We start from the raw sequence: 12975 nt of genomic DNA, 5'->3' as shown, positions 1-12975 counted from the left end.
TAAAATTTAGATCGACAGTATTTTTACTATTGAACAATACTGCCGAGGGAACTATCACGTGAGACTTCATCAATCAAAATTTAACGACTGCTATATATGTTACAGGAATGAAGACAATAGAAGCAGTTGATTGTCCTGGTAGAACCCACCGATATTTTGACCAACATATCGTTTAAAAGAATGTTTTTAAGTCTTACTATGATCGGTCTCTACCGTTTTGGACAAGTTCTAGCTCTGTTACATACATGCTTCTCTCAGTGCTTCGACCCATTCGACCCAAAAACTTTGCTCGTTAGCAATTATGAAAATTACACAGTTCCAGGTTTTAAACTTTTGAGAAATGCCGATATTGCAATGTGCATGATGATTTGTTTCAAGTTTAAGTTGTGTTGCTCAGTGGATTGGATACACGAAGAAAAGACATGCAGGCTAAACACAAGATTTGTCATCAAGAATGACAGCAGTCTGATAACTAAAGGTCAAATCTTTCATGTCGAACGGGAAAATTTTCCAGTGGTAAGAAAAAGATCTTGTAATATTTAAATAAAACTGAATTTAATCACATTTTAAACAAATCACAACTCTGAGTTGATTTAACTTCAGCACTTTGCGGGCAATTGCTTAAACAATACCTGTACTGAGGATTCCATTTGTATTGGTGGTAAATGTGTACCTGTTTTGAAAGGTAAGAAATTACTTCAATTATATTGTAGGAAATGTCTTTTAAATTTGTTAGGGCAAACAGTATTTATTTTATAATGCTCAATAAAGATTGTTTTCTTTCCAAGTCTGGTGTTTGTTTGTTAGGGAAAGAAGGGATTGATTGATTTTATGTTGTTAAACGTCCCATTTGAGAACTCATGTAGAGACGTCACCGTATGCCGGTGAAGGGCTTGAAATTAAGACCTATTTTTTGACACTCACGGCAATTGAGCAGTGAGGGTTCTTTATTGTGCCAAGGCTTATCTTGATAAAGGGAACTCGGATTTTTAAGGTCTCATCCGAACTACCCGTACCTTTCACTTCTAATGTATCAGGCACCTGCGGTACTGTCCAAATACAACCTCTGTCACTACCTGAATCAGTACATGTGTGAAGGTTCTTTCCCTTTAAAGCTTGAATGGAAAAAAAACTGTCAGAACATCTATTCTTGCACTTGTCTCATCATCCAGGCAAGAGCGCATGAATAATGACTCCGATTTTTCGCAGTTTAATATTGTGTGTTTAGAAAAATCGCCTAAAAGCCTCTGTTCTATCCCTACAAACACATATGAAATTCAGCTACGCAAATTTATCGCTAAGCTTTAAACTCTTTTGGATATACCTGAAGAATATTTTCCGATTTGCAACAGAACGTTCAGAAACGTTTTTGACCATCTGTCTACTTTATGCTCTGGAACAACCATATATAGAGACGCTTGGTGGGAAACTATAATTGAAGATTTTGATATTACCCTTGGTGCAGAACTCTCTGGGCTCCCTCAGCTTTCTATGTTCTTCCTTGGAGCCCGAACTTTTTCCGCACGATTCTCAACTTTTAATAGCCCTGATCTATACCTGCTAAACGTATATTATGGACGCAGCAGCTCAATTTTATTCAATCTCAGCAATCTAGAATCTAGTCTTTTGCCCGATTTTTTACTTCTGTGTTACTTTCGTTCACGCAAATTTCTTTATTAATTTATTTAATTTTTACTAACTGTTATCGTTATTTTTTAAAACTTATTATATACAATAATGTTATAAATATGTTTGATTGTACGTTGCATTGCTGATTTTGAATCTCCCTTTCAGACGAAATAAAGAATGAATGCTTCTGTCTTCTCCTCTTTAACCGAAAACTTTATTACAGCATCCACAATTGACGACACCTGAACTTATGTCTTTCATTTTCTGACCTTGTAAAAATACTGCAAAGCGCCAGCAGGAGTTTACCTAAGAAGTGCAGTGAATAAAAATCATGTATGGTGTGATATTGAAAAATTAACGATAGATCCATGCATCAAAATAGTATTTTTTGACTCTAAAGTGCTAATGTGTTTTTAATTCACAAGTTTTAAGATACTTTAATCAAAAGAGACCAGTAATTGCAAATATATAGATAAAAGCTTGATTGTATGCCCTTCCAGAATTTCCTCTACCCTTTAAGGGGCACTGAGGTATATGATTTTCTTTTTGTAAATAAGATTTTTTTTAAAAAAATCAGGATAAAGCACTTAAAACTTGTTATTACTGGTCTATTATTTTCAGATTTCAAAAGCGAATTTTTATTTATTGATAATTACATTATGTAGGTTGGTGTGTGTATGTGTAAGGGGGAGCTTTTTTCACAGTACGCATATATATTGGAAGCATTTTAATTTTTCTTTCACACTATGTTTACCCGATATCCAACAATTATTTTTAGATATTATGAAATTTATTTTTCAATTTACCATATAAATTATACATTTTATGTATTAAATTAATGATTCAGAAGAGTTGTGTGTTTTTAAATTTATTCAGTGGTTTCCTCGCGAATTTGGTCTAGCAATGACCGCCAGTATTGCGCCACAGTTAATTTTGAAATGATGTATATAGACATTTGTAAATGAATCTTAGCGATACTGAATTTGAGGTTATGTAGAACCACCTTTGTTTGATAATCCAAAGTTTGACACTAATGTCGAACATTTTTGTAAATTCCAAATTATTAAATCACTGAGAGTATTATTCGCTTTGATAATTGTCTTTTTTCTTAAGAAAAGATGGAACCCACCACGTCATGTCAGTACGCACTGTTGTGCAAACATACATAGCAATTGATAATTAATCAATTCTAAAATAAATAATGTGTTCTACAAGATGTGTTGCATAAACAATTGAATAAGTAGAATTTTAAGTGAATTTTTTCTTTATACATTAAATAGAAAAAATCTACAAAGATTGTTCAGAGATTTTGAAAAGAGATCCTAGTAGAAAAAGACAAGATGGAGTTTATGTAATTTATCCTGACACCCGGAGAGAAGTCTTTTGTGATATGACGACAGACGGAGGAGGGTGGACGGTGAGTAGTGTGTTTCATTGTCAATGTTATACATCGACAACACCTGGAGAGAGGTCTTCTGTGACATGACGACAGATGGAGGAGGGTGGACGGTGAGTAGTGTGTTTCATTGTCAATGTTATACATCGGCAACACCTGGAGAGAGGACTTCTGTGACATGACGACAGATGGAGGAGGGTGGACGGTGATTAGTGTTTTGAATGAAATGTTCTTTTATTAGAGATAATTGGAACATGACAATGAATATGAAAACAATTACTAAATCATGGAGGTCCCGATTCCAACGCTACTTAAAATAAGCTTCTTCTGCATGTTTCCATTTTCTGACAAAATGAACACAATTCTTTTAGTTAGCTGACCAATACAAGAATGTGACAAATTGTTCATTAATGTGTTTAAAACAAATCTAGAATACTTCTTATCTTCCAGCTACTTAAGATTACCAAAAAAGTAGTGAAAAGCAGTATTCCACTCCACAACAAATTAATAGGAAGAGTTATGTAGTGTCCATTTATTTTTCATATCTATGACACATACTTATTAAGTCAATAAATGAATGTTGTTTACAGACCATTCAGAAAAGAGTAGACGGCAACTTGGATTTTTATAGAACATGGAACGTGTACAAGGAGGGATTTGGGAATGCTTCTAAAAACTATTGGATAGGTATGTTATGGAACATCTCAACATTTACTTTGAATGCAATCTAAGTTTATTCCGTATAATAAAAAAAATAATTCTCGCGTAACTATTCTTTGCGTACTACTGTGTCTTTGTTTCTCAACGAACTCTGTCTCAAATGGGACGTTAAGCAACATTCAATTAAAATACCCCTGTAAGTCCGTTTCTAGACCCTGAATTGTGCCTCTGTCCTTACTGACAAATTTCATTTCTTAAATAAATATCATGACGAATGTCAATTTGCTGATTTCATGTAAGATATAAAATTTGTTAGAAAGGACACTACTACCCCTACACGCTCGCTGCACAAACTGTACCCGCTAGCCACAAGCTTTGCACGAAACGCTGCATGGTTTACACGAAAAGCTACAAGGCTTGTAAAAAACGTTGCATGGTTTACACAAAACGTTCCAGGTTTACATGAAACGCTACACAGTTTACACGAAACGCTACACAATTTACATAAGACGCTTGCACGAAACGCTGCATAGTTACACGATATTCTGCCCGAAAGGCTATATACACGTTTTTCACACGCTTTGGCCTTGATCTGGATTTTCTTTTCAAAATCTCTTCTACAATATTTAAATGATTTTTGAATAATCATAGATTAATGAAAACTATAGCATAAGAATTAGATTAGAATTAGAATTAAATCTTGCTACACCAGTTCATTGTTAAACGATAGAAATATTTACTTTTCTGTCTTAATTATTTAGAAATGATCATTTAGTTTGTACCCTAATAAAAATACTATTGCTAACTATAGTAAATCAAAGTTTTAAAGTTGTCACTATATAAATCAAGGTTTTCAAAGTTGTCACTATTAATAATATTTCAAAGTTTTCATAGTTATTGTCATAGTGTCACAGTGATCATGATAGTAAATCAAAGTTTACAAAGTTATCACTATAGTAATCAAAGTGTCAATCAAAGTTATCTAAAGATTTCAGAGTGTCAAAGTTAACTATATAGTTTACTTTAGTATTATTTGTAATGGTAATGCGCTTGTTTAAAGATGAAAAGCCTTTCATCGTCTATGTGCAAACGTTTTTATACTAGAATCTTCAATGAAAATATATAATATACTTGACATCTAAAATCTTTTACAGCATTGAATGTTTTTAAAATTACATACTTATATTAAAACTCTGTTGCTGAAATTTAGCCCAACTTTTGATTTTTAATAATATTGATTAAGTTTGTTATTAAGCGTGTGGTTTCTACAAAGGTTTTTATATTATTAGTATTAGTATTTAAAGAATTTTCTTCAACTAATTCAGGTGAACACTGTTTTTTTTTTCAGGGTGCGTGTGTGTTTGTGTTAGCTGCAGAACTGTAGCGTTATGGTTTTATATTTTAGGTTTTGACCATACCGCTACAGATCCTGTAATGTAAATAAAGTGCAATTTGCGCGGCAAGATTTTCTGCGCACTTTGGCAATGTATTTCGCCACTTTCCAGTTGATCAATCAAGAACCTTTCATCGCCTAATTCTAGACATATTCTATAACCAACCTGTATATTTTATCCACCTCCTAACCACTTATACATGTTATAGTCGTCTCTACAGTCCAATAAACTCGTTATCCCATCCGACAACAAATTGGCAACAAGCGAGTTTATTGAACTGTAGAGGGTTAGGCGAGAGTGCGCAGAAAATCTTGTATCTGTAAATCTTTACATGGCTAACGACACAAACACTTTTTTCAGTAAATACACCATTGGGACAAAATTATTATATAAACACGTGCCTGTGCTTACGAAGATAAATAAGCGTATCCATATCTTCAACGGGACCAAATCAATAAGCTTCTTTATTTGTAGAAAAAAGTATGCAAGGAAAATATTTTACATTACATACAGAAACAATTCTAAATATTTTATCAAACATCATATGCTGACACATATAAGTGAGAGCTGTTCAATTTCACAAAAAATGACCTTGACCTTTCTTACTTTTCTTTAAATTCCAAGAAACAAACTTGAAATGCTGAAAAACGTGATGAGTGATTCTGAACTGCATCAAAATTGACCTTAACCTCATGTTTCTTAAGTCTGTATTTAGCTAAGTTTCAAAGTAACCATTCAAAATATATATACATGTATTTATCAAACTTCATATAATAATATATACAATTGTGGTTTCTCTCCATTATATAAACATATAGAGAGCAATATCTTCATATCTGTATGAAGTCTTTCTTCTGAGAAGGCCTTCGGCCTTCACAGGATTTGATCACGTGACCGACCCACTTCATTTTCCAGAGAAGTTTTTAAACTTGTTATTTATTTCTTAAATGTTGATACGTTTTAGTGAGACCTATTCAACTACATCTATAGATTTCGACCCTGTCTTTCTCTATGACATTTACCTCACTATTCTAAAATTCGTGTTAGTTGAATTTAAAGAAATTGTTCATAATATTCTTATCTAAACAAGTATACTGTTACATATTGGTGATAATTTATCAACTGTGTACAATTTTCTTTATACCTTGACCTTCTCTATGACCTTTGTTTGTTTTGTTTAAAATTTACTTACGTTTATTCGTATGAAGCACAATTTATACACAAACTTCTACATGAAAAAGAAAACACTTGCCGTGGCCACCAACTCGACATTCAGATGTATAGACGACATTTATATGTCGAATCGATTTATCCCAGTGAACTTGAAATAAAAATAAAAAACACCAAAAAGTCCGCCAAATCTGCTTCATTTTTGAATGTTTTACTGACTATAGACGACAAAGACCAACTAACAACGCAATTGTATGACAAACGAGATGATTTCAGCTTTTCCATTGTCAACTTTCATTGTTTATATAGTAATATTCCGCTACCACTTGCATATATGGTGTTTATGTCTCCCAACTTCCCAACTACTCCAGAGCATGTCCTGAGTACGATCAAATTATTAAAACGAGGCAGACTAATCACACATAAATTGATGTTACAGGGATTTCGACAAAATTGTTTTAAGTCAGCATTTATTCTGTGGTCGTCATAATGACCTTATAAGCAAATTTCACCTATCACTGGATCGTATTTTAGCTTACTTGTGTCCTACCAATTGTTAGACCTTTGTTTTTATACTAAATTGACTACGGAATGATCTGACTACTTGATCAATACAAAGGGCTCACGGCAGGTGTTACCGGTCAACAGGGGATGTTTACTCCTCCTAGACATCTGATCTCACTTCTGGAATTTCCAGAAGGCCGTGTTTATGCCCTGTTTACAGATCTGTAGTCTTAACAGTTTTTATGAAATCGATCACTGTTCGTGATCTTCACCCTTTTTTATTTCAAAGAAACTATTCAAAATATTTTTCATTAAACTTCATACATTAATACAAATTCATTAGAGCTATTCAACTGTGTCACAATTTTCTGACCTCACCTTCTCTGTGACCTTGCCCTCACTATTCCTGATTAATCCTAAAATTAAACACAGAGACAAGGCTCATTTAAAAAAAAAAAATCTTTTCGGGTTTCATTATTAGTTATGAACCCTGGGAGGGGCATTCATGTCCTTTGGACAACTATCTATTTTACAAAATGGCGTCATCTACACCATTGTGAAAGAACATAACGAATGAATATATCCCTCCCCCCCCCCCCAAAAAAATGAATTCGAATGATTTAATCTGATGTATTTTTATCCTAGTTTGTAATGAAGGCAGATACTATGTTTGATACTGTACTAACTATACTGTTTAATACCTATTTCAATTAAACTCGGAACACGGATACACTATACTAAAAATACCTAAATAAAGATGTTTGTGCATTTTTGTCAAAATCTGTGGCGGAATAAGGAACGTTTGAAGTCTTAATAAAATTTATCTTTTTTTTTCATTTAACATTAACAGCAAATATTGATATACTCATAAATAATGAAGAATGCGAGTCCTTTTAACAGGCTAGTCTTTCAACAGTATATTCCTCATTTAAGTAATTCTTGGCTGACCCAATATATGAATTCTCTTACATTCTGATATTTATATGTTACCGTGATTTCAACTATTCTTCTATTCTAATAATTTATATAAAATCATTCTCTTCCTCCAAACTAAGTCTGTTTTCAATAAAAACTGGTCCATAATACATTGCGTCTTTATACATCACTGTTTAATTGGTTTTGATGTCAAATTTTAAAAATGTCATGGTAAATAAAAGATGATGTTTAAAATATGCAAAATAATAAATGTTTATTTCAATAACAAAGGGAATGATGCAATCCATGCTTTAACCAAAGATCAGGACCAAGAACTCCGACTAGACCTCCGGAGTCATAATGGAGAAGAGGCCTATGCTGTGTATACCACATTTTACATCGGAGATGAAAACAATAAATACACGATCACGGTATCTGGTTACAACGGAACAGCGGGTGAGTTGTGGGATCAAAGTATTGTATAATGAAAATATATGAAAGATGTTAAATGCAGATAGTGCAGAACATATGTGTCTCAGTACATAGAAAAAAATTGGGTATATATACTTTATTTCATTTATACCAATTTATCTTCAAAGTTCCATATCACATAATACGAGGGCCGTTCAAAAATTACGCGGACTCTGCTATTATTTACTCTTATAGACGTCATATAGAATTGAAACTTCACAGGAACATATTTCTTCAAAATTCCAATGAATTCTTGGTAAATTTTATTGATTTTATTTCATATCTCATAAAATTATTGCCGTTTTGATACTGCTGATGGTGATATGCGGAGCACGGCAAAAATGTTGAAAACCAAACATGCGGTATCCAAAATTTTATTCATTTATTTTCCATATTTCACGATATTATTCAACAATTTTCTCTAGAATTTCTTTTTATTGTTTTATTATTAAGTATTTAGATTTCTGGCGTAATATTTGAAGTACTAACAGAAATATTGTAATTTTTCTCCGATGTGACCCCTACGAAATCAACTGCAAAAATGACGTCTCGTGATTTGACGGAGCAGCGCACTTTTATCAAATCGTGAATCATTCTGGGAAAACGCAAATAGAGACCCAAAATAATCCTAATGAAACATATAGTAAACCAGAGGAATATCCGACACATCTCTACAAAATGTAAAAAAGAATTTTAGACTGTTAGACCTCAGTCAAAAGGCAATCCGGGAGGGATGGAAGAAGTTCATCGACAAAACACTGATCTGGGCTGTTAAGAATGTGATTGAGATCGACTGACGTCAAACTTAACTTCAGAAATATCTGCAGTTTTGGGGTTTAACACAAACTAAAACACACAATAATAGTTTTATAGTTTTAAAGCTGAATCGGAAATGTTATATGGATGTTTATTTTGAGTGGATAAGGTAACCCAAACTATACAGTATCAAATACTAAGGGAAAATATTGAGAAAATGAAAGCTCCCATTTTTTAAAATGCCCTTGACGTTGAAAGTTTACTGCGCCGTGACTTCATGAGATGTCCTGTTAAATCACTTGAAATTGATATCAATTTACAATATTTTGATATGAAATTTTGATGATCATATCTGAAAAGATTCTTTTATATCATTTATGACTTTTTGCTTGATTATGTCGTCAAATATATTTTCTGTGCAACAAGTCCGCGTAATTTCTGAACGGCCCCCGTAGTTATTTTTAAAGCTAACTTAAATCCTTCCCAAGCCATGTGGGTCTAAGGGTCATATATATATATGATTTCTGTAGTGCTAAATGGATGAAGGTCTTCTCTTGGATGAGACACCCTTCCATCGCTAGCTGACTCTTAGTGTAAACCTTTACCCATTCTCAGGAGACTGATCTGAGACACTGTACATAGGTATCATATGGAAGGACACAATACAGTATAAACAGCTGGATTGAACTAGCGACATTTTGATTATTTGCCAACGCCCATGACTACTGTACTATGAGCTCAGATCTTTTAATCGTTTTTGTTTTTAATAAATTTAAAATGACACTAGACACAAGCTACTAAATGTTTACTCACAACCTGATGAAATTTATGGAGATAACGAACAGTATTCAAGCTCAAAAGTCCTTAAAACAATTTATAACAAGTAACTCGATCCGGTAATCTTCTCAGGTATCATTTCTATCATTGCTGCCGAGACGTCACTAGCCATGAAGTTTAGTTTACAGAAAGATTGTGGAACAGCGTTTCAAATTAAGATATACGCGTACACACATCATTCAAATTTCAAGTTCTTTTTTCTTGTCGTGATGCTAAAAATATCATTTAAATATCATCAATATCCTAAAACATGTCACTGTGTTACGAAAAATCATTTGTAAATAATTAGTAGACTTTACTGTTATCTATACTCTGTTTCAGGTGACAGTTTGGGTTATCATAATGGTATAAAATTTAGTACACAGGATCAAGACAATGACAACAACAGGAGTAGCTGTGCTACAGATTATCACGGAGCCTGGTGGTACAACGCTTGTCTCCACTCAAACCTGAACGGAGAGTACGCACAATCTGCTGTGCATGGTAATAGATACCCGATATGGTGGCAGTGGAAAAGAATTGAAGCTTTAAAACAGACTGTGATGATGATCAGATACAAAGGCTAGAGTTAATGAATAATCAACCCTGAAACATTTATAATGAAATTGTTAGTGAAGTTTTTTTTTTTTTTTTTTTACAAACAAGAGTTTTAGCATCTCTATATGATTTACTTCTTACTCAATATAAATAATCATTCTATGTTTTAAATAAGGTACGTTATAATCTGCATCCCTATTTACAGAGTACAATCTAGAAATGTTTATAATTCTTATGACAAAAGGTTTATTGGGGTAGGGCGTACCACAGTATGGCATCAACTTTTACATAAGAATATAATGGAGAGAAAAAAAAACTTTTAAAAATCTTCTCGAGAACATAATACCGAAACATCCTGGGGTAGTGTAGATACAAGTTTGTTCAAACCATCACCCTAGAGGGTAGGGTGGGACGAGTTATATATTTTATTTTTCAATAATGAACCAATTTCTGTTTTTCTCTATCAGTAGCCAAAGTGAACAGTTGACCGATGTGGCCCATGGGCCTCTTGTTAAACTGTGCTAGTGTAATAAGGCACTGATAAACAATGCAATACATATTAGACTTGTAATATGCCACTGATAAAACACTGTAATGCAGTTTAGACTGTGTAATGTGTCACTCATAAAACAATGCAGTACAGATTAAACTGCTTGATGTGTCACTGATAAAATAATGTTATACAGATGAGTCAGTGTAAAATGTATTTACAACTGAGTGTAAATTTCAACAAGTGAAAAGTCAAGTGCCGAAATGCATGTCAATTTCCCGTGCTGTCATTTTTTAACGTTAGTGGGCAGGGACAATGAAATCAACATGGGATGCTTCGTATATTTCGATTCTTTCTTTTTCTTTTTATTTATTTATTTTTTTTTAAATATATATAAATGTAAACGTAAGGAATAAATGTTTGTTGGGTATGCCAGAGACATTAGGGTGAATTCAAAAAAATGACCAAACGCATATTTATCAAACCACACTAAAAATACAGGCAATGAAAATAGATTTCTATGTCGCAGCATATGTCTTTAGATAGTGTCTAAATACCTACCAAATATCTCGTTGATATCTCAATTAACAAAATAGTTATGTCCAAAAATGATGCCAAAATTGTCAGGAGTGCAACACCTTTTTGTGACATTCTGAAATTTCAATATTTTTTGGAGATCTGTGAAATGAATAATAATGCTTTATGTTGAAAATAAAGACTTTCCTGATAATATTCAAAGTATTGAGCTTTAAATGTGGACTGTAGTAACTTTTGTTTAATCAAGTTGTGGTCATGGCTGATGTTTAAAGAAATGTTATACCATGTCAGGAGTGCAACAGAAAAATGTAGTTGTAACAGGGGTATGGAATGACACAAACACAACACTCCTTCAGGGTTCTTCAAAGATTTATTTCACAGTGGAGTGATCAAGTTATATTGGAATCATTATACGTAGTATATTGTAAGCCCTGTAAATATCATAAAATAACAAATATAATGTAAATAATTATCACACACAATGTTCATTATTTTACATGAAGATAATTATTGAATTATCATCGTTTATATTTACATTGTCATCAAAGGGAGATAACTCTCGAATATATAAATCTTTACATATTACTCACATAATAGTCATAAAAAAAATATTTATGATTAAAAACATATAAATCTAAATCTCACCATTCTATGGGAATAGGCTTTCCCGAGAATTTGTCTAAGTACAATGTCTACATTGTATATATGAATGGCGATCTGTAATTTAATACAATGATATTAAAAAATATTATCCCTTTAAAAATATATCAATTGCTCACTTTGAACAATATCATCAAATGTATCTTTGATCATCATAAAAACATATAATGTGATTAACATCAAATTACTTCTGTCAAATACTTAATATTGATCTTATAATCAATAATAAATATACATCATGAAATAACTTTCTCTCAAATTCATTCATTCACTTTAGTACGTGCAAATGGAAATGGCTTTTGCATACTATAGGATGAACATTTAAAATATGAAATTAGTATTAGTAACTTACCAGAGATGGAAATCTGTCTGAAGTCAAAATGTCTTTTTTGGAAAAATAATAAAGCGGGAAAACTCCAACCCAGTCAATAAAACCAATAGAATCAGACCTTTCAAATCAATAACCAATAAAAAACAAAATAACAATGTCCACTTCAAAACATCTGACAAATGTCCTTAGGTATATATATATATATATATATATATATATATATATATATATATATATATATATATATATGTGTGTGTGTGTGTGTGTGTGTGTGTGTGTGTGTGTGTGGGTGTGTGTGTGTGTGTGAGGGTGGGTGTGTGTGTGTGTGTGTGTGAGGGAGGGTGTGTGTGTGTGTGTGTGTACAGGTAAGGGAGAACTAAGGGGTGGATCTAGCAAGGTTTTGAATAACGAATGTAAATAAAAGTTAAAATATATTTTCTGGAAAGTCCTGTTACTTTATTTTTGCACAAATCCAACACTATTACATAATGTTGCCAAAAAAACATCAACTGTAAAATTCTGAAAGAAAATTGAGACAAAAAAGAATTTTCAAAGTGTAAACCAATAACTGATATACATTTTAAAACTTATAAATGTTATGTAAATCACAAGCAGCATTAATGAGAGTCAAGTGTATGTGCATACCCAATTATGTCAGGAGTGCAACATTTGATGTTTTCCTCCCAAG

The 12975-nt window shown here is 32.6% G+C and overlaps 1 protein-coding gene across 1 annotated transcript; it reads left to right on the top strand.

The window, feature by feature from the left end:
- Nucleotides 1–2532: 2532 nt before the first annotated feature.
- On the top strand, nucleotides 2533–10298 carry LOC133185668 (fibrinogen C domain-containing protein 1-B-like). The gene is made up of 5 exons (XM_061320975.1): nucleotides 2533–2542; nucleotides 2910–3046; nucleotides 3616–3712; nucleotides 7960–8124; nucleotides 10054–10298. The coding sequence occupies exons 1-5, from the start codon at nucleotides 2533–2535 to the stop codon at nucleotides 10296–10298; spliced, it is 654 nt and encodes a 217-aa protein (XP_061176959.1).
- Nucleotides 10299–12975: the final 2677 nt, after the last annotated feature.

The sequence above is a fragment of the Saccostrea echinata genome, unplaced genomic scaffold, assembly GCF_033153115.1.
Source record: "Saccostrea echinata isolate AGI-Se365-2 ecotype Australia unplaced genomic scaffold, CSIRO_AGI_Sech_v1 ptg000012l, whole genome shotgun sequence".
Taxonomy (NCBI): Eukaryota; Metazoa; Mollusca; class Bivalvia; order Ostreida; family Ostreidae; genus Saccostrea; species Saccostrea echinata.
This window is presented reverse-complemented; position numbering and strand designations above follow the sequence as displayed.